Genomic DNA, 27,929 nt, shown 5'->3' with positions numbered 1-27,929 from the left:
TCGAGGAAAGACGAAAGACCCGAAAGACCCGAAAGACACGCCTGGCTGGGACTAAATGGAAGCGCATAGGTGAGGCGATTTTGAGTTACACATTTCTCGAGAGAACTCGACGTAGTCATTTATTGGTTTAAATCGCTTCCTGTTTACGCAGAATTGGCCGCGCCAATGATGTTCAAGATAATAATATGCCTATATTTGTCAGACTAGACACATCTGAAATGGTAATTAATGACATTATTATTGTTGTTATAGTAATGTTGGCTTTAACTAACGCTACTAGGCAACTTCAGTGTGATGATGGGTGTGTAGGTTGTTGTAATTCTGCGTTTAGTTTGGCTCGAATAACGTTAATATCTAACCATGTTTTAAGCCATGCCATGCGTACAGTTCCTTGTATATCCTTATTGCCATGTGGATGAAGTGGACATCAGCGATAAGTGCTTGTTATTATGTGGACAGTGTGTGGACATTTCAACACCATGCTGACAACGCTCGCTCTAGTTGGTATAAGTTGACTGATATTTCTCCACCCGTCGTGTTAAACAGCAGATAATCTGTTAGCAGTCCCATCCTCTCCTGGGCTGCTGCGGTACCGAATAGTAGCCTAGGCTAATATAAGGCTACGTCTCTGATGAAATGATTTCAGGGGGATGCTGGAACATTTGTACAGAGGGCCATTCATTCCAGGCTTTTCCCAAGAGCATGCAAGTTTCACACCAGCCCAAGTTCTCCCTCCTTCCCTCAACTCACCAGCTTTTATGCAAGTGATTTTCAACCTATTTCATATCCAGGAGTGGACCACTAATTTGCTACACATTAGGGTCATGGGCCCCCATTTAATGAGATTTTGTCTCTCAGACCCAAATCTGAGAACATGTATTGTTAAATATGACAATTCCATGGCTATCTGCATCATAAGCATGTTAACTTCTTATAAATTAAATAATGGAGAAGTTTAACAATTTATACATTTGTTGGGATCCCCCGGTGGTCCTCGGAGTCCGGACCCCACGTTGAGACACACTGCCAGGCTTCATAAACAATTCTGACCTGAACCTCCTGATCATTCTCCTTCCTCAGCTCCTCCGCCAGATGATGAAGAGGCTCTGGGTCAATATTGTCACGTACTGCCACATACAACACTCTCCACAATAGCCTGGAGACCAACCTGATTATATTTGCTTTTGCTCTTGTCGTCATAGGTATACTTAAAGGCTGCGGGGTTGTAGGGACATGGATACTTTCGATGTTTGCACACCCTGGACAGCCAACACAGGAGCATTTCCTGAGCCGGCCAGCAGAAAATGACTCGGCGGAATGGAAACGGAGGGGCAAATGAGTGCTGCCTCCGCATGACCACCCGGGTCCCAGAGCAGGCGAACGGGGTGGCCCAGGAGAGCGCGGGAGATGCCAACGACTGTGACTCCGAAGAGGCGGGGAAGGGCCGTGAACCCAGAGGTGCCACCGCAGCCGTGGCGGGCGCAGTCGAGGCCCCTGACGGGGGTTGGGGCTGGGTGGTGCTGGCCGCCACCATCATGGTCCTGGCTCTGACCCTGGCTTTCCCCTCTTGTGTGGGAATCTTCTACACAGACTTGCAGAATGAGTTCCACGCCACCAACAGCGAGACGTCCTGGGTGCCGTCCATCATGACGTCAGTGCTTCACGCTGGAGGTACTGTAGGCAATCAGTTGGAGAACCCTCAAAAATGTAATCCAAAATTAGAACAGTTTGTTGTTTCATTTACCAAAAATGATCATGGCAGATGTTTATTGTATAGCAACCAGGCAGAGTAATCTGTCTATTAAGAGAAACCCCTTTTAATTCAAAGTCCAAACAGTCATGTTTTGTTCACTGGAACTCCAGCACTGCATAGTTCAAGTTCAAGTTCAGCTTTATTGTCATTTAAGCAATACACAAGGCACGGCAGAAACAAAATGACAATTGCATCTAGACCACAAATAGTGCAAATTCAAGAGAAGTACTGACAACCGACAATAAAGGTAGTAAGTTAAAAAATAAAGTGCTTTTAAGGAGATTATCGCACATGCTAAAGAGGTTTTAAAACAGCATAGATAAATAAAATAGCCTATTCTCTACCATCGATGGTAGAGAAGGTCATATAAAGTCTCTGTTTACCAACCATGATAGTGTGTGAGGGATCAAAGAGTCCAAGTTAAGTCCGAGATACAGTAGGCTACATATTAGATATGGTGTTATGTAAAAACTGTGTCATAGAGATTTGAATGAGGGTTTTTATTAGAGATGGGACCGATCCAATATCGGTATCGGGTGCCGATACTGACGTAATTCACGTATCGGATATCGGACCGACGTTGCCGATCCACGTGTCGATCCAGATTCCATTCATAGCTTCCGCTGGACCATAAACCCACCGTAACATAACGTGAGACAGTGCTAAGTAAGTAGTAGTCATAGTGAGCTAGCAATGTTAGCATTTGGCTAACTCAACAACATGTTCTTATTTTGGAGATACTTTAGTCTTCAGTTGAATTGCATCTTGCCGGCATAGAGGTTTCTGTGTTGCCTTGTTATTGTCGCTGCATTAATTGCTCTCTCTCCCTCTCTGATGTTGGGGAAGGGGGGGGGGGGTAGCCTGGGTAAACCCAACCCCCATGTGACCTGCTCTCAGAGTTCCCAGTGAGCAGGTCTGACCAGCCTGAGAGCAGGTCACTGGGGGCTGGGTTTACCCAGTACCCAGGCTAGGGGGGGGGGTGCGGAATGCGAAAGCTAAGGGGGATGAGCGGGTTAGGTGAGGTTATATGGATATTTGGTACACCTGGGGAGGCGTGGCAGTGTGTGAACGCTTGATTGATTGATTGACTCGTCCTGCTCCCGCAACTCGCTTTCCAAGCTTCCGTATTGGTAGAATTAATAGAGACAGTCTCTTTTGTGGGAACGCCCACAAAATGTTGCTACGGCTGTACGTACGGGTAAAAACTCCTCATATATCTCAATGGGCTGACTCTCCAAAGGACGGTGCTGCGGCTCTACACTACAGGATTGGGGATTCTAGAGCAGGTACATAGACGTCTGTTCAGATGTGCGTTTACTGCGGGGGTTAAATCCCCGATCGTGTCGGCCTGGGCTGGGCTAGCAGCTAAATGCTAACTATGCTGAATGGGGAGAATGCGGGGGATTTACCCCACCCTAGTCTCGCTAGCTAGCCTTTCTTCCCTTCCGTCAGAGAGTCTGGCGCTGTGGAAACAGGCAACAGGGATCAGCCCGCCCCTGCTCTAAAGCTGCTCTCCCATTCGAGCGGCTGTTTCGGTGGCAGCAGGATATCCGCTCCCCCGCTTGCAAGCTCTGTCACGCTCTGTTCATTGGCTCCGACCATGTCAATCAGAGCGGCTTCCGCTCCCATGTGTGTCGCTGTAATGCTCCCGCCGAACGCTAACTAGCTAGCGTAGAAAGCTAACGGCAGAAACCTACAGGCTAACTCGTTGCTACACGCTGAAAATGGCAAGTTTTGAAGAAAATTGGGATTGTGCAATAAAGAAGGCCTGCTCGGCACTTTCGGTGGATGGTTGTAAAGATATCCAGAGAATATGTTTAGAACATTTGCTGTCTAACAGTGACTTTATGCCTGTGAGCTCTCCTCCTCCCGTGTAAATGTTCCGCCGACACAAGTTCCACTCCGAAACTATTTTCCAAGGGCACTAACGCTAAGCACCGCCCAAGACGAGGATGATTGGTTAACCCAAACAGAGCATTTTTTTCACAATCCCACAATGGAAACCTGCGGCGCCAGACTCTCTGACGGAAGGGAAGAGAGGCTGGCTAGCGAGACTAACCCCACCCTGACCGCGCCCCCAGCCAGCTACCCCAGAGTTTATGACGAGACATCGACTCAACCTATAGCCTAATGTGCATACCGACACAGTCGTAGTTGTTGTACTTATTTACACAAAACGTTTCAGTGAATATAAAAAGACAAGAGACATATCTTGGCAATTAAATGTATATTTATTAATGCTCTTTTCACAAATGAATTGTTGTCACCTGTCTGCTGCATATTACCCGGTGGGGTCAGACCAAGTGGCAAGGGGTGTTTCATTGTTCCTTTGAGTGCTTCAATTGTTTTGGAAACGTCTAATGACCTAATTGTTATTGTGGAATATTATGACCCAGATACTAATGCAATGAGATAATTGATTATTCCTGAATACTAAATACTCTTAGTAGAAGCCAGCTACAAGCAGAGGGCCCTTATCTAATGCAGCATTGCCTATTGTGCAGATTTGATTTATAACTATATCAATTTCTCCCTTTTATTTATATATTTTTCTTCATTTTGTCTGCTTTTTGCAAGTATTTTCCCCCTTTTTCAATTAGCAAAATGTTTGTCTCTAGTGTATTCAAGAAAAAAGAGCTCTGGTATCATATCGATATCGGCAGATATCCAAATGCAGTATCGGAATGTGATCGGAACTGGAAAAAAGTGGATCGGTGCATCACTAGTTTTTCTGGATATCTAAATGCCACATGGGCGATGATTGTGGTGATTTTCCACGAGGAAAAACTGGCAGTCAGGTGATCATGGTAGAAAGACTACTTTATCTTTGTAAGTCCACAAGTGACTTTCGCTCTAGTCTCGACAATAATGTCAACTTCCTTCCTTCCTGATTCTTGTCTGATTCAGATCATTACATAACCTGCACGAAATAAGGAAGCAGGGTGAGCTGTAAAGAGGCGTGTCTTCAGACGATTACCAAGCGATCACACAGCACTGACTAATTATTTTTTGAGTGATTTATATTTGCTTGGTTTAATTATTTATTTTGACTTGGTGTTTGAGTCTGGCTGCATAGCAGAGTGTGGCTCACGTGACAAGCAGCCTGATAACGCATGCTGCATGCTTTATTCATTGGACACAAGAAAGTTTGTTCCCTCACAAGCCAAATCGTTTTGTTTTTTACAGGATGTCCAACCCTTTACACATACAAGGTGGAATGTTGTTGAGCCAGCCTTAGGGAGATTATGGTATGTTCAGTTTGAACCTGTGTATTATGCACAGCAACAGACCAAATGACAATCTTTCACGCTTAAATTGGCGCAACAAATTGCGCTGAGCTCCTGGTGCACATTGTTAAATATGTTAACCCCATATGCCCCGTCCATCCATCCGCTTAAAGCAGAGAAACATGTTTTATACTAATACACACAGGATGTCAGGTAATAGTCCCATTATGCCGCAAGGTGCACATTCCTGCAGAAGATCCCAGAAGAATGCTGTAACTAACTAACCCACACATGGTGACCATTGAGGACATCAGGCTCTGTCGTCATGAAGCTCAGGGTGCAGCAGACAGGCAGGCGGCACCATTCACCCCTTCATCTAAATGTTACAGAGGCATGGGGTAGGGCTGCACAATTAATCGTATTTTCATCGCCATCGCAATATGAACATGCGCAATAAACACATCGCAAAGACTGCCTGAAACGCAATGAATAACAAAAGTGGTTTTATTTACATGCGTCATGCATTCCCACTCAGCGTCTGATCATTTTGTCTTGTGTTGTAAATCCAGCGTACACCTTTCCCTTGCAACAGTGCGCTCTGCCCCTCTGCCAAAGGCCAAACACGCTGTGTGTAGTTTCAGATAGAGTCAGTGTGTATTTAATTTCTCTATTCAGTGGGCATAATCTATGTTTGGGGTCTATGTTAGCATTATTAAAGCAGAAAGACATAGGAACTGTATAGCTAATATGCATACTTTAATATTTGTTTATTTATCGCAAGTCGTATCGTCATCGCTATATTGAACAATGTTATCGCACATCGCAGATTTTCCTCATATCGTGCAGGCCTAGCATGGGGGTGTATTACATCTATAACCTACAGTCTCCGCTCACAGCGGAGGTAGGGGGGGATACGCTGTGATCATCAGACCTCTCTGGATTAGATGACAGTAAACCGGCGGTCAGCCGTAGCAATTCACTGGCAAATGCTTTGGGATTCAAGATTCAACACATGAACATTGTTTCCCCCGTGGTCAGAGGAAGTCAACATGGTGGTGAGCCAGAAACAAACGGTACACATTGTACTCACATTGGGTCGAAAATAGGGAAGAATGTATAATCTCTTCTTTACGTAAAATGTTCACAACACAACCTGTCCGCTTCCTTCGTGGCTCTGAGTAAACTATGCGCTTGTCGTTTTTGAATGTGAATTTGTTTTGTTTCAAGTCGCAGCGGTCACTCGGCGGTGCCCCCGGTTGGGTGGAGTTTGCCGTGTTCAAGCACCGCGATTGGCCCGAAGGTCCAAACGCCACCCGGCCCGGGAAGCTAGAGGCGACACCTCTGAATTAGAGCCCGACCGATACTGGATTTTTGAGGCCGATGCCGATACCGATATTAGGGAGTAAAACAATTCCGATGTCGATATATCGGCCGATATTCTTATATTAAATATACACAATTATATTACACATTTTTTTGCAACGATTCCTCAAATATCAAACACTTGACAAAGATATGACTTGACATGACTTGAGATATGTAAATTAGGGATGGGCGCGAGTACTCGGGTACTCGGGTACTCGTTCATAACGTCAGTACTCGAGTAACGTTTCCGCTGTCCGGGTACTCGCCCCACCCCCCACCCCTTTAAAAATGGTCTAAATCTACGCATGCATCGTTATGTGGATCTGGCAGCATGAACTGCACGGGCGTCAAGTCAGCCAGAATGTACAAGTACAGTACGTCATCCGCTTTGTTGATTTCAAAATAAAAGGCTTATTGTAACGCAAGTTGTAACCTTATTTATTGTGAGTAATGCATTACAGCCATAGTTTCACGCCATATAACATCACAACGAGTATTTTGATACAAGGTTTGCTGCTTCGTTCATTGAAATACCCTTTTCTCCTCCAACGTGCATAAATAAGCTATTTACTTTTGTTTAAGTAACATTATTTTGAAAGTTTTAACCGGAAGTTTTCCAGCTCATCCCGAAAATGGTGGCTGAAGATATGCTCCCGAAGGAGACAGATGCACGCTTCTTCATAGCGCACGCCCGATAAAACTCATTCAAAACTTTGCAGTAGTTTACTGACTACACTGTCGTTTCCCATAACGTTAGTCACAAGAAATGTGGAGAAAGAATCGCTTTTTGGGAGACAATCGTTTCATGGTGATCACTATTTAGCTGCAGCTGTAACGTTAATCACACTGGTCAGTGGTCAGTTTTCACTTTTTGGCAGAACACCGGACCTTGTAATCCGTGGATTTACGTTAGTGTAAGTAAAATGGATGATACTGGACAATGGACATGTATTGGAATTGAGCCTTCGCTTGTTTCACAACAATATTGTCCGCTCCGAAGCGCTAATGCCATCCATCCAACCATCGGAGATGCTGTCTGAGGTAGGCTTTAGACGTACAGCTGAGCGTCACCTCACCTAATATCACAGTCAGTCAGTCCCTCTCCTCACATGCTCCAGGTAACGCTTTCTCCATGCAAAAATGCAAACGTTATGTGTGAACAGCCCCACACACAGCAGATTACCCCTGCTCCGTCATTACCATAGTAATCACACAGACGCCCCCCCCCCCCCCCCCCCCCCCCCCCCGCGCGAGTACTCGAGTACTCGTTCATAATAGAAGGAGAGTACTCGAGTATTTAAATTGCTTAAAATGCCCATCCCTAATGTAAATGTAGGCAGGATATTTTACACCTTATCAATAAACTTTATTGACAAAATGACATCAATACAATGAAACAGTAAACTTCACTGGGAATTTAATAATTATAAATAACTAGAAATACAAAAACACAAATAGAACAACTATAAATTATAACTTGAGTTAAGAAAAAAAAATCAAATATACACAACATGCTGTCTATAACTTTAAAAATACAAAATAAAAAATATCGGCAATATCGGCCAACATATCGGCCGATACGGATATATCTGTTGTCGGCCAATATCGGTGGACCGATATATCGGTCGGGCTCTACTCTGAATGACTGCATGACCTGGATTTGGTGTGCGATGCCTTCGGCTGCACCATCACCTATATAGCACAGTATTGCAATATTGCGGTTATTGTGACAGAAAGAAAGCAGTTTTAATATCCAGCTGTGACAGCTGGCGCCTATGGAAAACCCTGGTTATGTCGAGGAAATGTTCTGGAGTCAAGTTTGCCTTACTTGAATACATATTTATTAAAATGAGTCTCATAAGAGGAAGAGACGCACACATCAGGAGGCTACATAATAATACAGTGCAATATACTTCTTCAAAGAGGAAAAGATGGAACATTTATGCATCTCCACAAAGAAGTACAGAATGTGCTGTCATAAAAGCAGGTCACCAAAGTAGAGTGGAAGCAACACGTTCTGTATTAGGTTAGAGCTTCCATAACCAGGAGGCACTCTGCCAAGACTGGCACAAGGGTTACAGTGAGGTAACATCATGCATCATGAAACCTGAGCTGACCCCAGTTCAGCTGTTATACACATGTTGAGTTCTCTTCCACAGTCCCCCTCTGAAATCAACAACACTTATAGTCAGCTACACTACGTGCCATAGGAGGAGTTCTGCCCACCAGCCACAAATTAACTGACTATAAAAATGTTATAGAATAGACATTTGCAGCCAAAAGGTAAATGGTGAACCTCTTGAAGAAAAACCACTTGTGATCAAAAGATGGAGCCAGGAGTCAGAAGTCGTCTTATTAAATGAGGTATTAACATAGATCTTGGCCAAGAGATGCACTCTTGTATATTTCACAAATGGATACACAGGCTGACATGCAATGAACAGAAAGTCAAACATACTTATAGGACAAACATCAGATGACATCTGTCTTGACGCACATTTGAAGGCTAATCTGCAGACAACCTATCTGCTATTCTGGCTCTGTACAGGACATAGTGACACAGTGACAGGGTACAGTGTGAGATAGAGAGGAGCTGCAAATGGTTATCTGAATATGACGTCTGTCTATGTATGTACAATAACTACCGTATGTGTAACTTAAATGAAAATGTGTATGAATATATTAACTAGTGATTGTCCAAATAAAGGCTAATGTGATTAAAATCTCCCCTATCAATAAATGACCAAGAATGACCAAGAAAGTAGTGCCGGCTACCTCTTTTCCTTCCAAAAAGACAGATTATGTGCATTTTGGATTAATATTTCATCGTGTGGTGAGTACCCGAAGCACAACATGTATCTTGGTGCCATGAGATGTGTGTTTTGGCAGATTTTTAACAGCTGTACCATTAGCCTCCATTCTATGGCGATACTAACTAACTTCACGACTGTAGCTCACTGTAAACTGCGTGGACAGTGCCGGTAAGGCATGGTGTATCTTGGTTATGTGGGGAAGATGTGGGCAAATGAGCTAAACTCTCAAAAAAGTGGAGTATCCCTTTAAGCAAAAGGCTGTGCTGGATTAAGAAAATAACCTTGCCACTAATGTGTAAGCCTTTGTCCTTTACACACTGTGTTGAACTAAGAGCATGACACTTTATCTACAGGGCCCTTTTGTAGTGTGCTGGTGGAAAGATTTGGCTGCCGAGCAACCGTCATGTTGGGCGGAGTCCTGAGTGGGGCCGGAATGGCTGTCAGCTCCTTCACCCATTCCATCACCCAACTGTACATCACAGCTGGGGTTATTACAGGTCAGCAACCTTGCTTGGACAGCAATGCATGATCACAGCTGATGCTTGTCTCGTTGCCCATGGTGATATGTAGTCAATTAAAGAGTAACTAAGGGACTTTCAAAATGTAATATACTACATATCACTAGTTACTTTCATTTGAAAGTAATTACTTTACGATATTACTGTCGGTGTAGAGTAACTTGTTACTTATTACACTACTTTTGCATTACTTTCACCAAAACAACTGCAGTAGCAGAATGACATCGCCGCCCCGGAACTATCCCGAAAAAGAATTTAAACCGTCTTGAAGTCAGTGTAAACAGTCCAAAATTCTAAATGTTATCCCTTTCCTTCGTTATTGTCATCTATAGTGGTTATTTGCAATATTACTGAAATCCTATTGGTTATAAGCTATATTACTGAGTTACTGCTAAAAGTAATATATTACATGTAATATGTTACTTTTGTAATGGGTTACCCCCAACACTGCTCTTTGGCGTGGTGCCAGGTGATGTCACCTTCTATAGAGTACAATAGACGATGACAGTGAAACATTAGTCTGTAATCCCCACCTCCTATATGAAACTCTACAACTCTTCTACACTGAAATGTTTTTAGTCAGTAAACAGTGTGACACCGTTCTAATAGTCTTCCTTCCTTGTCACAGGACTGGGCTTCTGCTTCAGTTTCCAGCCAGCCGTGACCATCCTCGGCCACTACTTTGTGCGTCGACGGACGTTTGCCAACGCCATGTCGTCCACGGGCACGGCCCTGGGCCTGTGCACCCTGCCCTTCCTGGGTAACTACCTCCACACGGAGCTGGGCTGGCGCGGAAGCTTCCTCGTTTTGGGGGCCGTCCTGCTCAACTGCTGCGTGTGCGGAGCGCTGATGCGGCCCCTCAACCCCCCCGGGCGCCGGCGGCGAGGCCCGCCCCTGATGGAGCGCGGCGGCCCCCCGCAGCCGGAGGGGGAGAGCGGGGGGAAGCTGAAGGGGAGGTTGAGGACGGTGTTGAGCTTCCTGCTGGCCGCCGTGGGCAGACACATGGCCTTTGACCAGTTCCGCGGGAACTTGCGCTACCGCGCGTACGCCATAGGCATCACCTGGATGATGCTGGGGTTTGTGGTGCCCTTGGTGTACCTGGTGCCCTACGCCACGGTCCACGGCATGGAGCAGGGCCGCGCCGCGCTGCTCCTCTCCATCCTGGGCATCGTCAACATCGTGGTGCGGCCGCCCGTCGGCGTCCTCTTCAACTTGCCCCGGTTCAAAGGGCAGCACGTCTACGTGTTCTCCGCGGCACTGCTGGTGAACGGGCTGAGCAACAGCATCTGCTGCTTGGGGCCGGGCTTCCCTGTGTTACTGACCTACGTGCTGACCTATGGGCTGTCCATGAGCGTGGTGGGCTCTCTGATGTTCACCGTCCTCATGGAGACGGTGGAGATGAGCCGCTTCCCCTCATCGCTGGGCCTGCTCGCTGTCATGGAGAGCGTTACGCTGCTCATCGGGCCTCCACTGGCAGGTAATGGAAACAGAGTTAGAGGGGAGACAGGGAGAGGAACAGACAGATTGAGAGAAAGGGTGCTGGGGTGAAGGGTACAATTGAAAATAGGTGTTTGATGGAGTCCTTAGCGTTGTTCTACAGGCTTAAGCCAAGTTAAAGTTTTAGTTATGGAAACGTTTTGTTTAGGCAGACATACTGAGGGCTGCAATTAAGCGTTGTTGTCATTATCGATTGATCTGTTGACTATTCTCTCGACTAATCAATTAGTCGTTTGGTCTCTAAAATGTCACAAAACTTTTTCCCCAAAGCTCAAGATGACATCCTCAATATTTCTCATTTTGTCCTCCTGACCACCAGTCGACAAGCCAAAGATGATCCGTTTACTGTCATAGAAGACTAAAGAAATCAGAAAATATTCACATTTAAGAAGCTGGAATGAGAGAATGTTCGTGTTTCTTTCTTAAAATTAGTTTAAACGATGAATCAATTCTGAAAAATTGTTGGAGATTAATTAAGCTAACATTATGAAGCTCAACACATGGGACAAGCTTGGCACTGGCCTTATGGCAGTTGCATGTGTGTGCGTGTGCGTGTGCGTGCGTGCGCGTGTGCGTGCGCGTGCGTGTGCGTGCGCGCGTGCGTGCGTGTGCGTGTGTGCGCGTGTGTGTGTGTGTGTGTGCGTGCGCGCGTGCGTGTGCGTGCGTGCGCGTGTGTGTGTGCGCGCGTGTGCGTGTGCGTGTGTGTGTGTGCGTGTGCGTGCGTGCGGGCGCTGTGTGTAATTTGAATGGCAGCAGTACAGGAATAGAGTGCTGAGCTGCTACTCCTGCAGGCTGTTGCTGTAAATAAGAGCATGTTCTCAGTGAGCCTGCCTGCTTCAGTGAGGGTTAAAGGGGCAGCTCACCCTAAAATAAAAAAAAATACATGTTTTTCCTCTCGCCTGTAGTGCTATTTATCCATCTAGATTGTTTTGGTGTGAGTTGCTGGGTTTTGGAGCTACATTATCTGCCGTAGAGATGTCTGCCTTCTCTCCAATACAATGGAACTGGATGGCACTCGGCTTGTGGTGCTGAAAGTGCCAATAAAATACATTTGAAAAACTCAACAGCAATGTCTCTCTCCAGAAATCATGACCCGGTTATTCAAGATAATCCACAGACCTTGTTGTGAGCAGTTTCATGTATGTTTGTATTTTGAGTACCACAAGCCGAGTGCCATCCAGTTCCATTGTATTGGAGAGAAGGAAGACATCTCTACGGCTGATATCTCCAAAACACAGGCAACTAACACAAAACAATCTAGATAGATAAATAGCACTACAGGTGAGAGGAAAAATATGTATTTTGGATTTTAGGGTGAGCTGTCCCTTTTAAACTCTGCTTCACTCTGGAGAGAGGGAGGAGAGACTGTTTAGCTGCTGTTAACCGGCAGTTGAATGGGGAAAGGGCCAGGGCTCTCTCGTTTCACTGCTGTTGCCTTCTCATGTGTCAGGTTAGGTATGCTCCGTCTGGTATCTGGCTCACTATATGGCCACAGAATTGTTAACAGCGTTGTGTTTGATGTTCATTGCAGCATGTTAAGGGCTCGCCCAGATTAACCACCACATTGTGTTGGACCACAATAACAAATGCCATCAGGAGCACAACTACTGGCCAAGTTTGCACATACATGGAATTTGCCTGGGGCGGTTTAAGCTGCGCAGCTCTCCCCTGGGGTTTCTCCCTGATAGGACCCTCCCCCTCCCCCACCCCTGCTAAAAACATGCAAAAAAACAATAACAAAAAAACAGAAGTATTCAAAAGAAAAAGTAGTTTGTACGAATTTTGAAAATAGAAGTTAGGGAATAGGTTTCTTTTTGTGTGTAAAAATAAATAAATACTGTAAGTAGTATCAGTGGTGTATCTATAAAATAATATAAAAATTACCCCCCCCCCCCCTTTAGTATGTACATGGTTCACTGTTGGAACCAGAGTGAAAGCACTTATGGGAAGCTATGGCATTACGTAATAACAATCTCACTATAATAAGGCAGCCAGGCGTTCACGCTCGCCACGGCGCACGCAAAGCATGCGATATTTCTATATGAGTACTAGGTATAAATATAAGACTATAGAGCCAGACAGTGTAGGAAATTTAAAAAATATTTTGGGGGCAATTTTTACCCCCCACTGTCTAAAAAATGTAGGCATTTACAAAATTTGGGGGGCACTTATTTTTTTGTTTAATTAGTGCATAAAGTTCAGGGTTGCCACGGGTCTGGAAAGTACTTGAAAGTGCTTGGATTTAAGAAAAAATAATCAAGGACTTGAACGTGCTTTATAAAGCCTATCAGAATCTCTGAGTTTGAGCCTTGTGCATTCCATCATCTCAAAATTCACCTATTTGTATACATCATCAGTAGTGTTAAGTTATCCTTTATTTATCCCCATGGGGAAATTCATCCTCTGCATTTGACCCATCCTCTACTAGGAACCTTCCTAGAACTAGGAGCAGTGGGCAGCCGCAGTGCAGCGCCCGGGGCCCAATGCCAGTTCTTTTGCCATTGCCTTGGTCAGGGGCCACTGACAGGAGTATTAACCCTAACATACATGTCTTTGATGGTGGGAGGAAACCGGAGCACCCGGAGAAAACCCACACGGACACGGGGAGAACATGCAAACTCCACACAGAAAGGACCTGGGACGGACCGGGTTTCGAACCCGCCCCGGGACCTTGCTGTGAGGCAACAGTACTAACCACTGAGCCACCGTGCCGTGGCCCGTAGTGCTGGGCCAAGCTTAATACACTTTCTTCCTACTGTATCTACAGTATCACTCTCTGCGTAGGCTACAAGCATACAGTGATCTGCTAGTTGCTGAGCTGTCATTGGCTGTCGTGCTCTCTCGTAGGCGTTCTTAGCTCAAATATGCGGCTGGTCGCCTATTTAAACTGCCTAGGTAACATTTTGAAGTTGCTGTGTGAACAACAGCGCTGTTTGTGTGAGCGTGTTCTCCTCATCCTCTTCTTCTGGCAAACAGCTTGCAGGTGCAGAGTGTGCGTTAGAGATGGAAATGGAAATTAAATTAATTCAATGAAAATAAAATGATCCAAATCTTGGGGCCAATTTTGGCCCATAGATCATGGTTTTTAGGGGCATTCTGAGATTTCAGAGTATAGAAGACAGTGCATGAGATCAGCATGTGACATTTCTAACTGCATTTTATTTCTAACACACTTTTTTTTATTATTAGTGAATACTAAAAATACAATGACAAATAAGTACAATGATTAAAAAGTTTGGCCCAAAGTAAACCTCAAACTGCTACAACGGGGAAACATTGTAAAAGAGATAAAACACGGATGTTATTGAGAATAATAATGGTGGTGTTTTTGTCATTGCAGGAATCCTGATTGACAGAACGGGGCAGTACTTCCATGTATATTTGGCCTGCAGCGTGGTGGTTGCCTCCTCGGCCGTGTTCCTCATGGTGTCATTTTACTGGCTCGACCAAAGGGACAAGAGGGCGTCCATGCAGGGCCAACCGGCCGCCACCGAGCCCGCCAGGCCCGCTGCTGATGTCGCACCGCAGTGTCAATACAGCAGCGTGCCAACAGAGGGCGATAAAGACAAGGCCTCAGACAGCGGGACAGAGTATATCACCAGCCTCTGAACCCGGTCGGCGGTCGCGCTGCACGTAACTCGCAGCACACACATCACGTTGGTGGGTCACACCCCCAATTGTACTTGGCCAATTCCCCCACTGTCCCGGCTAACGTGCTTGCTCCACCCCCTCTGCCGCCGATCTGGGGAGAGCCACAGAACTAGCACCATGCTTCCTCGATACATGTGCAGGCGCCAGCCGCTTCTTTTTTCGCGTGACGGCGACGAGTTTCACCGGCAGGACGTGGCGCGTGGGAGGGTCCCGCTATTCCTTCCCCCCCAGTTCCCCTCCCCCCAGAGGAGTCTCTAGTGCAGCGACCAGGAGTCATACCCCACTGGCTTCCCACCCGCACAGACACAGCCAACTGTGTCAGTAGGAACGTCTACCACTGCTGGGAATTGAACCCAGTGGTAGGCGAGTGCTTTTCCCTCTACACTACCCAGATGCCCTTTTGCAGTTCTTTCTTAATGTTTGTGGGAACTTGCCTGGTCACACTGACACAGGCAAATACAAAGGAAATGTACACAAACACCCTAACATATACAGTCTAGCCTACTACAAATCATTTGCAAATGCTGTTTGACCAAGGTTGCTCACATGTTCCTACAGACCAAAACAAACAGGTGCCCTTAAAACTTAAAAAATGTGATTGTACTGTTGCTGTATATCATAAAATGCTGCTGATCGTATCTATGTGATCACACAATCCACCATGATATCCCACTTGATCTTGCCAGGCCATACATAGGATCTCAAAAAGATCTCCTCCTCCTCCTCCTGATGCAGGATGCATCAGTATTTGACACCCAGTATTAATGGGTACGGATTGCTTGAGGTCATCAAAGGTAGATATAGAAAATGTTTAATCTGTTACAATGTCACACACTGTCACACGCCAGTAAAGGAATATCTACTGTATAAGCAGTTGTTAAACATGGTTCTGTTTTGCATGCATCTCACACCTTCATGGAACAGTGCCTTTTTATGTTATTATTAATGTACTATTAATGTATTTGTACAAGAAGAGAATGTTCATTTCAGGACTGAAGCGGGTGTTTTGATATGTTAGTTTATCAAAGATTTCATTTCAACATTTAATGTTTGTGCTGAAAAGCACCGGGAGCTCAGCAGTTTTAATGTAAAAAAAAAACTGGCAAGTTGTATTATATTGCAACAGAGTTTGACTTGCAGCTCCCCCCTTGTTTGTCTGTTAATGAAGATATCCTGTGAGGATATCGTACAATCAGTACAGGTCTGAATAAGGATGATTGTAGCACAAAACTATATCTAAAGTCAGTTCCTTTAGTGCTGGATGTGACTGAAAAAGAAAGAAGAAGAAAATGTATGCAAATTTCAGGTTTAAGAAAGTATTTCAGTGAACAATAAATGTTCTTCAAGTCATTATGTAACATTGAACTTCCATGGTGGTGTAACAAGTGGCTTCTCTGAAATTAGAGGATTTATTAGTATTTTTCTAAGGGCTATAGTCATGCTTTGGGGCCAAATTAGATCTTTAATATGAATGTATTATTTATACATTATGAGCAGGGGGAATAAAACTGTTTAGCAAATCTCAAATTTGTGTTCTTTGTTTTTCCAAAGTTGTGTTGAATGCAAATATTTCATATGTGCATACTTACGTGGGTTACCAACAGTGTACATAGTTCTGCATGAATGTAGATGCATTTTTTCATTGTACATTTGCCCCATCATACAGATTTACATATCGGCAATAATAGTGCATTTTTACCACTGTTAGTAGGCTATTGTTTGCCTAATCTGATGCATTTGAGGGCCCCAAAGGCCAGTTATTTTATATATTTTGTTTTATTTCCAGTATTTTGTGTACAAAATGGTGTCAGTAGGAAGCACTGAAAGTAATTAAAAACGAGTTTGACCAAACTCGTTTTTAATTATTGGTCAACTAGGCCCTAGTCATTAGGGTGTCTGGTAATTGGATAGGTGGTGTGCAGTTTGTGAGGTTTTGAATGAAATGGCTCTACATAGCTTATGTCCTGCCTTGGTCTATATACTTTCAGTGCTTCCCACTGACAACAAAGCGGACACAAATAATTTGAGACAAAACCAAAGATATATAAATAAATTAATCAAAGAAAAAAAACGCTCTTACAAAGTCTCTGCGCTTGGTTCTGGGGTGAAATCCTGTGCCACTCTGAAATATTGGCTAGCGAACGTCACTCCTCAAAAGTATGGCACAATGCCGCCATCTAGCGGCCAGATTGTTGCATGATTGCCTGCTGAAAGCACTAGCGAACGCCACTCCTCAAAAGTATGGCACAATGCCGCCATCTAGCGGCCAGATTGTTACATGACTGCATGACTGGCTGCTGCGTAGTAGCAAAACAGTCAGACAGTTTGCTGGAAATTATGATCTGCTGGATAAATGGCGAGGCGAAAGGATTAGCCCAAAAATCATGTTTGGAAGAAGTAGTCGATTCTTAAATAAGAACGGTTTCTGTTGGGACCTAGCTATGTTATCTCCTTGTTCGTTGTCTGGGTCTGCACACGCTACGTTTCTGAAAGTGAAACCAAAAGTGACTGGATGGCAGGATCAAGCCTTGTGCTTAAAATAAAACGACAGTGAGTACGTTTAACCTTTATAAAGCTTGATAACATCAGTTTCTTGGAAATATAACAGCCTATTTTCACATTGTACAATCTGTCAGAGGGTATACGTTAGTGCATTGAAGAACATTGACGTTAACGTGGTAAATACTTACAAAGTAACATTAGCCTTGTGTGCAGCCGTGTTTAGTTAAAGACTTTGCTTAAAATAATGTTGCATTTCAAGGACCACTGACTTCCACGCCACGGACGACCATTTGAGGAACTTTTGTTAATTGGACCCAAATCTGTGATTTTGTCCAAAAGTCCAAATCTGTAGAGAGATAACAGTGGTCAAAAGTTTAACATACCAGCAATTAGCTGGGGACCCTCTAGAACCCATTCAGGACCCCACGGTGCCCCAGGCCAAATACTAGGCTACTACAGGAACCTATGTCCGTGGTACTTTTGATCTAGATCTAGCATAGTATCCTACAATTGATTATACTGCATACAGGATTACTATGGGGTTTCCCATGTCTTCCCTCATCAATAACAACCATATCTTTATTCTAGGATCAGTTTCACATCTTTTGCAGTCTGCACCTGAAGAAAATGTGGGGAGTGGCAGCCTGTGGATTAGCTGTCCTTCTGTCTGACGTGGTGCTGTGGCTGGCACTGTGGGCCGGACAGGTGCTGCTGGAGTGCTCCAGCTGTGGAGGCCTGGCAGGTCTGTGGGCCTTCTCGGCGGTAAAGTGGGGAGTTCTCCAGTATGTCACCCGGATGCTGACTGAAGGAAAGCCCCCGTGTGTGCTCCACAGGCTGGCAGCTCTCCTCTGCCTCCTGCCCCCTGTGTTTGAAAGTGCACGGATGCTCTTGGGACGTCCCTCGGAGACGACGCATGGCGGACTGCTCCCTGAACCCAGCATGGTGGTCTTGGCCCTGATTTCTTCCTCACTTGCCTGTGTGCTGTGGGAACTGCTCTTCTTCCCCAGTGATGGGGGGGTAAGAAAGGACAACAACAAACCGAATGCCCGGCTGCTGCTGATGAGGGTGCTGAAGTACTTCACACCAGACAGCTTCTATCTGCTTACAGCGTTTGGTTTCCTCATCCTGGGCGTCATCTGTGAGTTTGAACCATAGAGACTCTTAAGTTTTATATGGTACAACTGCAGACTCATTCATTAGTGTTATCAACCAGTGGTTCTCAACATGGGGTTCGGGGACCACCAGGGGTCCTTGAGGGGGGTTCCACAGTAAACTGAAAAATTGTTGAACTTAACCATTATTTCATTTACAAAGAGTTAACACAATTAATAACTTTTGATCATAGTTTCACTCTTATCTCTCTACCTACAATACAGATAGTCATGCAAAATCTCATAAATGGGGGTCCATGGCTCTGTGGACTAAATTAGGGGTTCCTGATATGAAAACAGTTGAGAATCACTGTCATGTACAACAAACTATTGTATAATCAAGCCACTGTTTCCAAAAGAATAGGAAAACCCCAAACAGTAAAGTGTGATTGTCATGTGTGAGGTACGCCTACATAATAACCATGATCAGTTTTCCTGATTGCTTCAGGAAATACATCACCCTAACATCACATGACATAATTGATTGTATCATTTCTGTTTAATCAATATCACTGGTATTTCTGTTGGCAGGTGATACATTCATCCCATTTTATCAGGGGAAGGTCATTGATATGCTAAGTGGTCAAACACTTCAAACCAATTTCTTTCAAGCAATTGGACAGCTGGCACTTGTCTCACTTGGGAGGTAATGTAGCAAATACTGTTGTCTTCCTCTTTGATGAAAGTGTTTTTCTTTCCTTTGTGTATTCCTAGTAGCAATCATTACAAACCAACTATCATACTTGAATAAAAAATGGAATTTGTTGCAGAGACTGGAAAAATAAAAATGTAATTTTGAATGCCTCAACCGTAACAGCTCGGTGTTCTCTGGCCTGAGAGGAAGCATGTTCATGTGGACGCTGTCCAGGCTGAATAGGAGAATGAAGCACCTGCTGTTCCACAGTCTCCTGCAGCAGGATATACACTTCTTTGAGGAGAACAAGGCAGGTGAGAAGCACGCGCACTCACACACACACATACACGCGCACGCACGCACACATACATACGCATGCACACACACACACACACACACACACACACACACACACACTGCACAATTAATCGTATTTTCATCGTCATCGCAATATGAACATGCACAATAAACACATCGCAAAGACTGCCTGAAACGCAATGAATAACAAAAGTGGTTTCATTTACATGCGTCATGCATTCCCACTCAGCATCTGATCATTTTGTCTTGTGTTGTAAATCCAGCGTATAGACGGTTTTAACTTGACAACAAAAACATTCTAAATTGAACCCCCGCTCACTTCCTGTTGCAGTGTTTGCTATGGACATAAAAGAAAAAAAAACATTCAAGTGCAGGACTGACCATTCCGTGAAAACCGTCTATACAGCTGAGCGGCGAAAACAAAAGTAACGATGTCAAGTGAATATTTCTGCAGTTTGCCGAATGCTGAGAAAAAGGAAGTGCTGTGGGGTTGCGCTCTGGTGAAAACCGTCTATACCTTTCCCTTTCAACAGTGCGCTCCGCCCCTCTGCCAAAGCCCAAACACGCTGTGTGTAGTTTCAGCTAGAGTCAGTGTGTATTTCATTTCTTTATTCAGTGGGCATCGGCTATGTTTGGGGTCTATGTTAGCATTATTAAAGCAGAAAGACATAGCAACTGTATAGCTAATATGCATACTTTAATATTTGTTTATTTATCGCAAGTCGTATCGTCATCGCTATATTGAACAATGTTATCGCACATCGCAGATTTTCCTCATATCGTGCAGGCCTAACACACACACACACTCGCACGCACACACACACACACACACACACACACACACACACACACACACACACACACACACACACATTTTTGTGGTCATATTCGTCCAGGGCTGCAGGCACACAACACTAATTTACAGTATTTACACTGGGATCACTGTTTTCCTGCTTGATGTTCCTACGCACAGTGCTATGTGTGTATGTGTGCACTGTGCACAGTGCTGTGTGTGTATGTGTGCACTGTGCACAGTGCTATGTGTGTATGTGTGCACAGTGCTATGTGTGTATGTGTGCACTGTGCACAGTGCTATGTGTGTATGTGTGCACAGTGCTATGTGTGTATGTGTGCACTGTGCACAGTGCTGTGTGTGTATGTGTGCACTGTGCACAGTGCTATGTGTGTATGTGTGCACAGTGCTGTGTGTGTATGTGTGCACTGTGCACAGTGCTATGTGTGTATGTGTGCACAGTGCTGTGTGTGTATGTGTGCACTGTGCACAGTGCTATGTGTGTATGTGTGCACAGTGCTGTGTGTGTATGTGTGCACTGTGCACAGTGCTATGTGTGTATGTGTGCACAGTGCTATGTGTGTATGTGTGCACTGTGCACAGTGCTGTGTGTGTATGTGTGCACTGTGCACAGTGCTATGTGTGTATGTGTGCACTGTGCACAGTGCTATGTGTGTATGTGTGCACTGTGCACAGTGCTGTGTGTGTATGTGTGCACTGTGCACAGTGCTATGTGTGTATGTGTGCACTGTGCACAGTGCTATGTGTGTATGTGTGCACTGTGCACAGTGCTATGTGTGCACTGTGCACAGTGCTATGTGTGTATGTGTGCACTGTGCACAGTGCTATGTGTGTATGTGTGCACTGTGCACAGTGCTATGTGTGTATGTGTGCACAGTGCTATGTGTGTGTATGTGTGCACTGTGCACAGTGCTATGTGTGTATGTGTGCACTGTACACAGTGCTATGTGTGTATGTGTGCACTGTGCACAGTGCTATGTGTGTATGTATGCACTGTGCACAGTGCTATGTGTGTATGTATGCACTGTGCACAGTGCTATGTGTGTATGTGTGCACAGTGCTATGTGTGTATGTGTGCACTGTGCACAGTGCACACATACACACATAGCACTGTGCACAGTGCACACATACACACATAGCACTGTGCACAGTGCTATGTGTGTACGTGTGCACTGTGCACAGTGCTATGTGTGTATGTGTGCACTGTGCACAGTGCTGTGTGTGTATGTGTGCACAGTGCAGACAAATCACATCTGTGTCAGTTCATCAACTTTTGACTACTTTTGAACGCGATGCTTTGGCTGCTTTGCGAGTGACAAAACAGGAATACTAAAAAGTTACGGAATTGTTCTCAGAGCCGCCCTCTACTTGTCTTCCATAATCATTAATAATCATAATAATTCCATCATCTGTCAGCTGGTGGCTTTAACCAAAACAACACATGGCTGTGTCTGTTCATCTTCTTTATGTTGACCTGTCCTCCTGTTCACTCCACAGGAAGCCTTTCCTCCCGCCTGCACTCGGACGTGGACAGGATGGGCCGCACAGTGGCGCTGAACGCCAACCTGTTGGTTCGCAGCACGGTCAAAACCATCCTGATGCTGGTGCTGATGCTGGGCCTGTCCTGGGAACTCACTGTGCTCACCTGCATAGAGATGCCGCTCCTGGCCCTCATACAGAACAAATACATGACCTACAGCCAGGTAGGTACAGTATGATATGAGATCGTCTCTGGAAGCTGTTGAGCGACTGTAGTTGTACTGGTGGCTCCCAGGTGGCAATGTGTGTAACTGTATGTGAGTGAAACAAGGGGGTATCTGGGAAGCGTAGAGGGGAAAGCAGTGGAGACCCGGGTTCAATTCCGGGCAGCGGTACTTTCCGGCTTGGTCAGACGTTCCTACAGACACAATTGGCCGTGTCTGTGGGTGGGAAGCCGGTGGGATGTGTGTCCTGGTTGTTGCACTAGTACCTCCTCTGGTTGGTCAGGCTGCCTGTTCGGGGGTTAAGGGGAACTGGGGGGAATAGCGTGATCCTCCCACGTGCTACGTTCTGCCGGTGAAACCCCTCGCTGTCAGGTGGAAAGAAGCGGCTGGTGACTGCACATGTATCAGAGGAAGCATGTGCTAGTCTATGGCTCTCCCCAGACTGGCAGAGGGGGTGGAGCAACAGCCGGGAGAATTGGCCAAGTACAATGGGGGGGACGGGGGGGGGTGAGACGGAATAAAAACTTGATAAAAAAAAGTGAATTTGAAACAAGGCATTTGTGGAAAATAGTGCATGATCAGGAAACCATCTGTAGAGTGAGTGCATGAGTGGAAATCTTGTGTTGTGGGTGTACTTTTCTCCTCATTTTCCCATCTACCTCTACTGACCTGTCTGAAAATGATTTTAGGATGAAGCCATCGCCTGCAGTTGGAAAATAATTAAATTGACCTCCCAAATATGACCTCAATGCTTTGAGGGTTTTTGTTTCTGCAAAGCATGAAAAGTGCTGCCGTATTAAATAACAGCAGACTAGTAGAATAGTGGAATTGTATTACACAGAATGTTATTTCTGCTCTACTGGACTTTGAGCTCTTAAGTCTCAGATGCACGCTCTCGTTACGGATCGGTTGGGATTCAATGTATTCTTTGTCACGCAGGAGCTGAAAAACCAGGTGCAAGACTGCCACGCCCAGACCAAAGATCTGGCTTTGCAAACTATCGGGGCGATCCAAACAGTGCGCAGCTTTAACGCCGAGAAAGACGAAGTGAAGAGGTATCATGACGCACTGGAGCACCTGTGTGACATCAAGACACGCGCAGGAATCTACAGTGCCGTCTTCCTCTTAGTGCGGAGGGTAAGATGACGGTGTGACTCGGTGAATAATTAGTGAACTCACTTCTTCAGAAAGACAGATGAAGCCTGCATGTTGCAAAACAGCATTGAAGTATTAGTTCATAAAAATTCAATAGTTGCAATCAGCCCCACTAGGAACAATTATCTCCCTTTTTTGGATCAAACTTGTCAAGTTTGTTTCTCGCTATTTTTACCTGTTCGTATTTGAGAATTGTTCTGAAGCTGAAGTGACCTCGATCATTTTTACAAATTTTACTTTTCATTTCAAAGCAAGTTTAGTAAATCATGGTAAGACCCGGAACTGGGTCAAATAGTGTGTTCCATTTGTTTTATCGTATTTGGAGCACAAGATGCATGGCACTTTACAGCATTGGGGACCTTTCAGATACTGTAGTATCAGATAAGTTGCCGGTGAGATAAAAGAGATAAAATTGTAAAATTGACACGAAAGTAATTTAAACTTTGTTGCACTCATTGTATTGTCCTGTGTGCCAAAACCAAGCCCATCTGATGCACCGAGGATGTTAAGACAAACATTTACTATTTGGCTCAGGTTTGCTAAGAGCACGTGTGGTTTCTGTTGTTCAGCAGAAATCAACCAAAATCAAAGTCAAGTCTCTGTGTCTGGATGCTTCCCATGTAGATCGTGAGTGTGGGGATCAAGGTGCTCATGTTTCTGCAGGCCCGCATTCTTATCTCCTCTGGTCAGCTCAGCATCGGAAGCCTTGTGACGTTCATCTTGTGCCAGAAGCCAATGTCAGCCAATATGAGGGTGAGCTCAGTCAACTGGTCTTTCGCACTATAGAACCCGGATACTCTCAAATGTGCACGGCCTTAGAATAAATGGCTATTCAAGATGAGGAATATTTGTTTGTTTTCTTTTGTTGTTTCTTTTGCAGGAGTTTTTGTATTGCGTTGGAGACACGGTGAGCACAGTTGGTGTCATATCCAAGGTGTTCAACTATCTGGACAGAAAACCAAAGTGTGAGGTGGCAGGAGAGTTAGCGCCCGAGAAGCTGGAGGGAAGAATCACTTTCCGTAACGTCACCTTCGCTTACCCCTCGGCTCCCGATAAACCAGCGCTGAAGGTTGTTGTCTGTTTTTAGTGGTGCCAAACTTTTGGATATGAACGGCCAAACCTCATAAGATCAGATAAAGTCAACAAACGTCTTAGCTGTGGGACTCTAATCGTATCGTGAACCTGTTTTCTTTGCCAGTCGGTTTCCATGGAGCTGAAGTCGGGGAAGATGACGGCTCTGGTGGGCCCCTCTGGCAGTGGAAAGACTTCATGCGTCAGCCTTCTGAAGAGGCTTTATGAACCTCAAGAGGGTCAGATCCTGCTGGATGGAGAGCCACTGCACAGTTACAAGCACAAGTACCTGCATCAAAAGGTACAGTTGGGCCTATGGGACAAGGTTGATCAACAAAACCTCATCATATAATTTTTTGTTGTTGTTGTTGTTGTGAGGTTGCTCTGTCGCTCCATTCCAAAAATGTGTAAAAATTTGGTCTGGTTTTCATCATCCTCATATCTATGGATTCTGAGCTTGCTTTGACACGACTGATGGGTTGTTGGACTCAGTGGAGACTTTCCAATCAATTGATGGTGTTATTTAACCACCACCCCCTTTCCTGATTGCCGTTATTTTGATCCTTTTATATTTATCTAGTGATCCCATCACTATGATGACCCCAGTATGCACTATGCAGGACTTCACTGTCAAAAGAGAGCTAACAATTATGTGATGATAATAATAATAATAATAATACATTGTATTTATAGAGTACTTTTCAAGGTACTCAAAGAAAAAGCCAGATTGAAATGGTTCAAACAGGCCTTTGGAGGTGAGGTGGGTTGGGTTTTGATTTGAGAAGCGACAACGCGTCCCAGAATTTTAGACAGGAAGGGGAGAATGGAGATAGGCCGGAAATTGCTCATAGTGTCAGGATTGAGTCTGGGTTTTTTGAGGATGGGGGTGACAGAAGCTAGTTTGAGTGTTTTGGGGGACTGACTGAACCAGAGCTGAGGGAGGAGTTAATGGTGTTTGTGATGAGTGGGGAGATCGCTGGGAGACAGTCCTTAACCAAAGTAGATGGGAAAGGATCCAGGGCACAAGTGGAGGTTCACATTCCTGCCATGAGTTTGGAGACACAGGGGAAAACTGAGACAGGGGCTGAGTGGGGGGGAGGAGGGGTGCCAGGTGGAGGCGCAGGATGTGTTGTGTTAAGTAACTAATAATAAGCTTTATTAAGCTTTTGTGTTCTCCTACTAGAGCCAAATATGTTACAGCTTATCGCAAAGTATGTGCTTGTTTCATTTTTCAAGTCGCTACAGTGTTCCCCACACGATTTGGAGAGATTGTGGTGGGTGCCCCATGTTGTACATTTTAAAGTAAAATGCACTTTGAGAGCAAAATGAAGATCGATGAAGAACTAACACCTGTCACATTAATATCCTCCTTACTGTGCTGTGGCTTTACAATGATGGGAAAAAATGTATACTCTAGTACAAAGTAACATTTGCTTTGTAGGCATAAACAAAAGTACAATAAAGTAAAAATGGGATTTCCTAACTTTGATTGGAGTGATGTTCAGCCAAGACAATACTTGCGTATATAAGCCCTAAAGCAGGAGTTTGCAGTCAACTAGTTGACATTAATAACTATGTGGCAGTCAAAATCTATTTGTGGTGGTCAAGCTAAATAGATCAATGTATGAGAAACACTGCGCCGATACGAGTAGCAGTTTTGTTTCAGTCAGGATGCTCTTCTTGTATTGGTGGCATGTGTACAACACAGGAATAGAAGGGCAGGGCTAAAAAAAGACTTATGTTTACAGTAATCTGCAGAAGTGACACTGAATATCTACCAGACGTTGCCCAGTGGCCCTGCAGTCTGGCTCTCTGTGGAGGGGGACAAGTGAAAAGACAAGTTTCACTTTCAGGATTCAGTAGAATATTAAATAATAATAATAATAATAACAATAACCATAATAAAAATAATAATGTAAAGCAGTATTATATATGCAATTAGTAACATCCTCACCTCCATTTCATGGCAGATGGCTCCAGTATTGCCCTAGGGCTTAGACCAGTGATACTCAACTTGCGGCCCTAGAATTGCAAAAAAAAAAAAAAAAGTTTTACAGTGCACCTGAACGCAACATGCAAGATACCCGCTGAATACGTGTCCAAATGTTCATGTCATTCTGGCCAATACTCCACTTCTGTTATAGCATTTCAATCTGGAATATGGAATATCTTTCAATAATCTATGATTTAGCTGCTAAATTGTCAAATACCGCCGTCTGCTTGCTACCCAGGCACTAATGTATGTACTTAACCTAACTAACTTAACTAACTATCCGGTGTGCACAACATTGTCAGACTAAACTCCGGCTGACACCCCAAAAACCTACAATCCGCAACAGAAAAATGTATGTTTGTTTATTAACTGGCCCCTGGCCTTCTATCATTTCACGAAAGTGGCCCCCGGGCAAAGCAAGTTGAGTATCCCTGGTTTAGACAGTAAAATTTGTTGCATTGGATTTATGAATGTGCGTGCGGCTATGTTTTTCATTTAAATGAATTCTGTGTGCATCTCTCCACCTATGTTTAGATGGCCCTGGTGTCCCAGAACCCCGTGCTGTTCGCTGGCTCAGTGAGATACAACATCGAGTACGGCCTGAAGGACTGCACACTAGAGAAGGTGGAGGAGACTGCAAAGAAGACCACCGCAGACGGCTTCATCTCTAAACTGGAGAGCGGATACGACACAGGTACAGAGTTGTCCATCACCTTGTGCTGCACAGGGTTAGTTTCTCATAATATAGACTGATCCATTTAAATAAAGCCACACAAATGCACTGGCAGTCACTTGTTTGCAGTATATGCATCACCCAAACGTCCACCGTCTTTGCTCCTAGATGTAGGGGAAGGTGGTGGCAAGCTTGCGGTGGGACTGAAGCAGTGCATCGCCATCATGAGAGCTTTGGTTCGAGAGCCACAGATCATCATCCTGGACGAGGCCACCAGCAACCTGGATGTTGACATACAGCACGCCGTGAGTAAAACATCTTCATAGAATACCAGAGAACAACACGGCGACCGGTTCCACTGAAGCACACTCAATGTCCCAGGATGTTCAGCGCAGTAGCATGGTGATTAAGTGCTGTGTGGTGTGTGTGTGTGTCTCAGGTGGTGGAGGAGGTTCTGGCGTGTGAGAAGACGGTGCTAGTGGTGTGTGTGTGTGTGTGTGTGTCTCAGGTGGTGGAGGAGGTTCTGGCGTGTGAGAAGACGGTGCTAGTGGTGTGTGTGTGTGTGTGTGTGTCTCAGGTGGTGGAGGAGGTTCTGGCGTGTGAGAAGACGGTGCTAGTGGTGGCCCATCAGCTGAAGACCGTGGAGAAGGCGGATCACATCATCTTCATGGAGGATGGAGAGGTGAAGGAGCAGGGAACGCATGAAGAGCTCATGGCCATGAGGGGACGCTACCATCGGTTGAAAGAGGAACTGTTCACTTAGCCTACATTATTTTTTACTGTTTATCACTGTACATATACAAACTTTTTTTTTAGCTTAGCATCCTCTTTAACTCTCCTACACTGGTGGTCTATTATTTCCTATACTATCATTTCCTTATTTTAGCTTCTATTTGAACTGTATTGTTGTATTTTCATTGTATTATTCTATTTTCATTCTATGGTTAAGCACCTTGTCTTGTATTGCAATTTTGCACGAAAGGCGCAATATAAATAAAGTCTGACTTGATAAATATGTATTCGTAATAATGAATGTTTGTAAAGATTTTGGTGTGTGCGGGACGGGTGTGAGATAAGCTAAGAAAGAATGT

At 44.8% G+C, this 27,929-nt stretch overlaps 2 protein-coding genes across 2 annotated transcripts; both read left to right on the top strand.

Annotated features, from left to right (window-relative positions):
- The first annotated feature begins 7 nt into the window (after window positions 1-7).
- Window positions 8-16,315, top strand: slc16a5a (solute carrier family 16 member 5a). Its single transcript, XM_083634628.1, has 5 exons — window positions 8-69; window positions 1,203-1,671; window positions 9,512-9,655; window positions 10,305-11,153; window positions 14,514-16,315. Exons 2-5 carry the CDS (start codon window positions 1,305-1,307, stop codon window positions 14,780-14,782), a joined length of 1,629 nt encoding a protein of 542 aa, XP_083490754.1. The 5' UTR covers window positions 8-69; window positions 1,203-1,304; the 3' UTR covers window positions 14,783-16,315.
- Window positions 16,316-17,239: 924 nt separating this feature from the next.
- On the top strand, window positions 17,240-27,853 carry tap2t (transporter associated with antigen processing, subunit type t, teleost specific). The gene is made up of 12 exons (XM_083634499.1): window positions 17,240-17,374; window positions 17,915-18,464; window positions 19,009-19,123; window positions 19,295-19,425; window positions 21,741-21,946; window positions 22,886-23,083; window positions 23,726-23,854; window positions 23,982-24,170; window positions 24,300-24,473; window positions 26,700-26,859; window positions 27,007-27,143; window positions 27,416-27,853. The coding sequence occupies exons 2-12, from the start codon at window positions 17,954-17,956 to the stop codon at window positions 27,599-27,601; spliced, it is 2,136 nt and encodes a 711-aa protein (XP_083490625.1). The 5' UTR covers window positions 17,240-17,374; window positions 17,915-17,953; the 3' UTR covers window positions 27,602-27,853.
- The last annotated feature ends 76 nt before the right edge of the window (window positions 27,854-27,929 follow it).

This window comes from Poromitra crassiceps (assembly GCF_964638095.1).
Source record: "Poromitra crassiceps genome assembly, chromosome: 4".
NCBI lineage: Eukaryota > Metazoa > Chordata > Actinopteri > Beryciformes > Melamphaidae > Poromitra > Poromitra crassiceps.
Note: the sequence above shows the minus strand (reverse complement) of the source record. Positions and strands in the feature narration are given on the sequence as shown.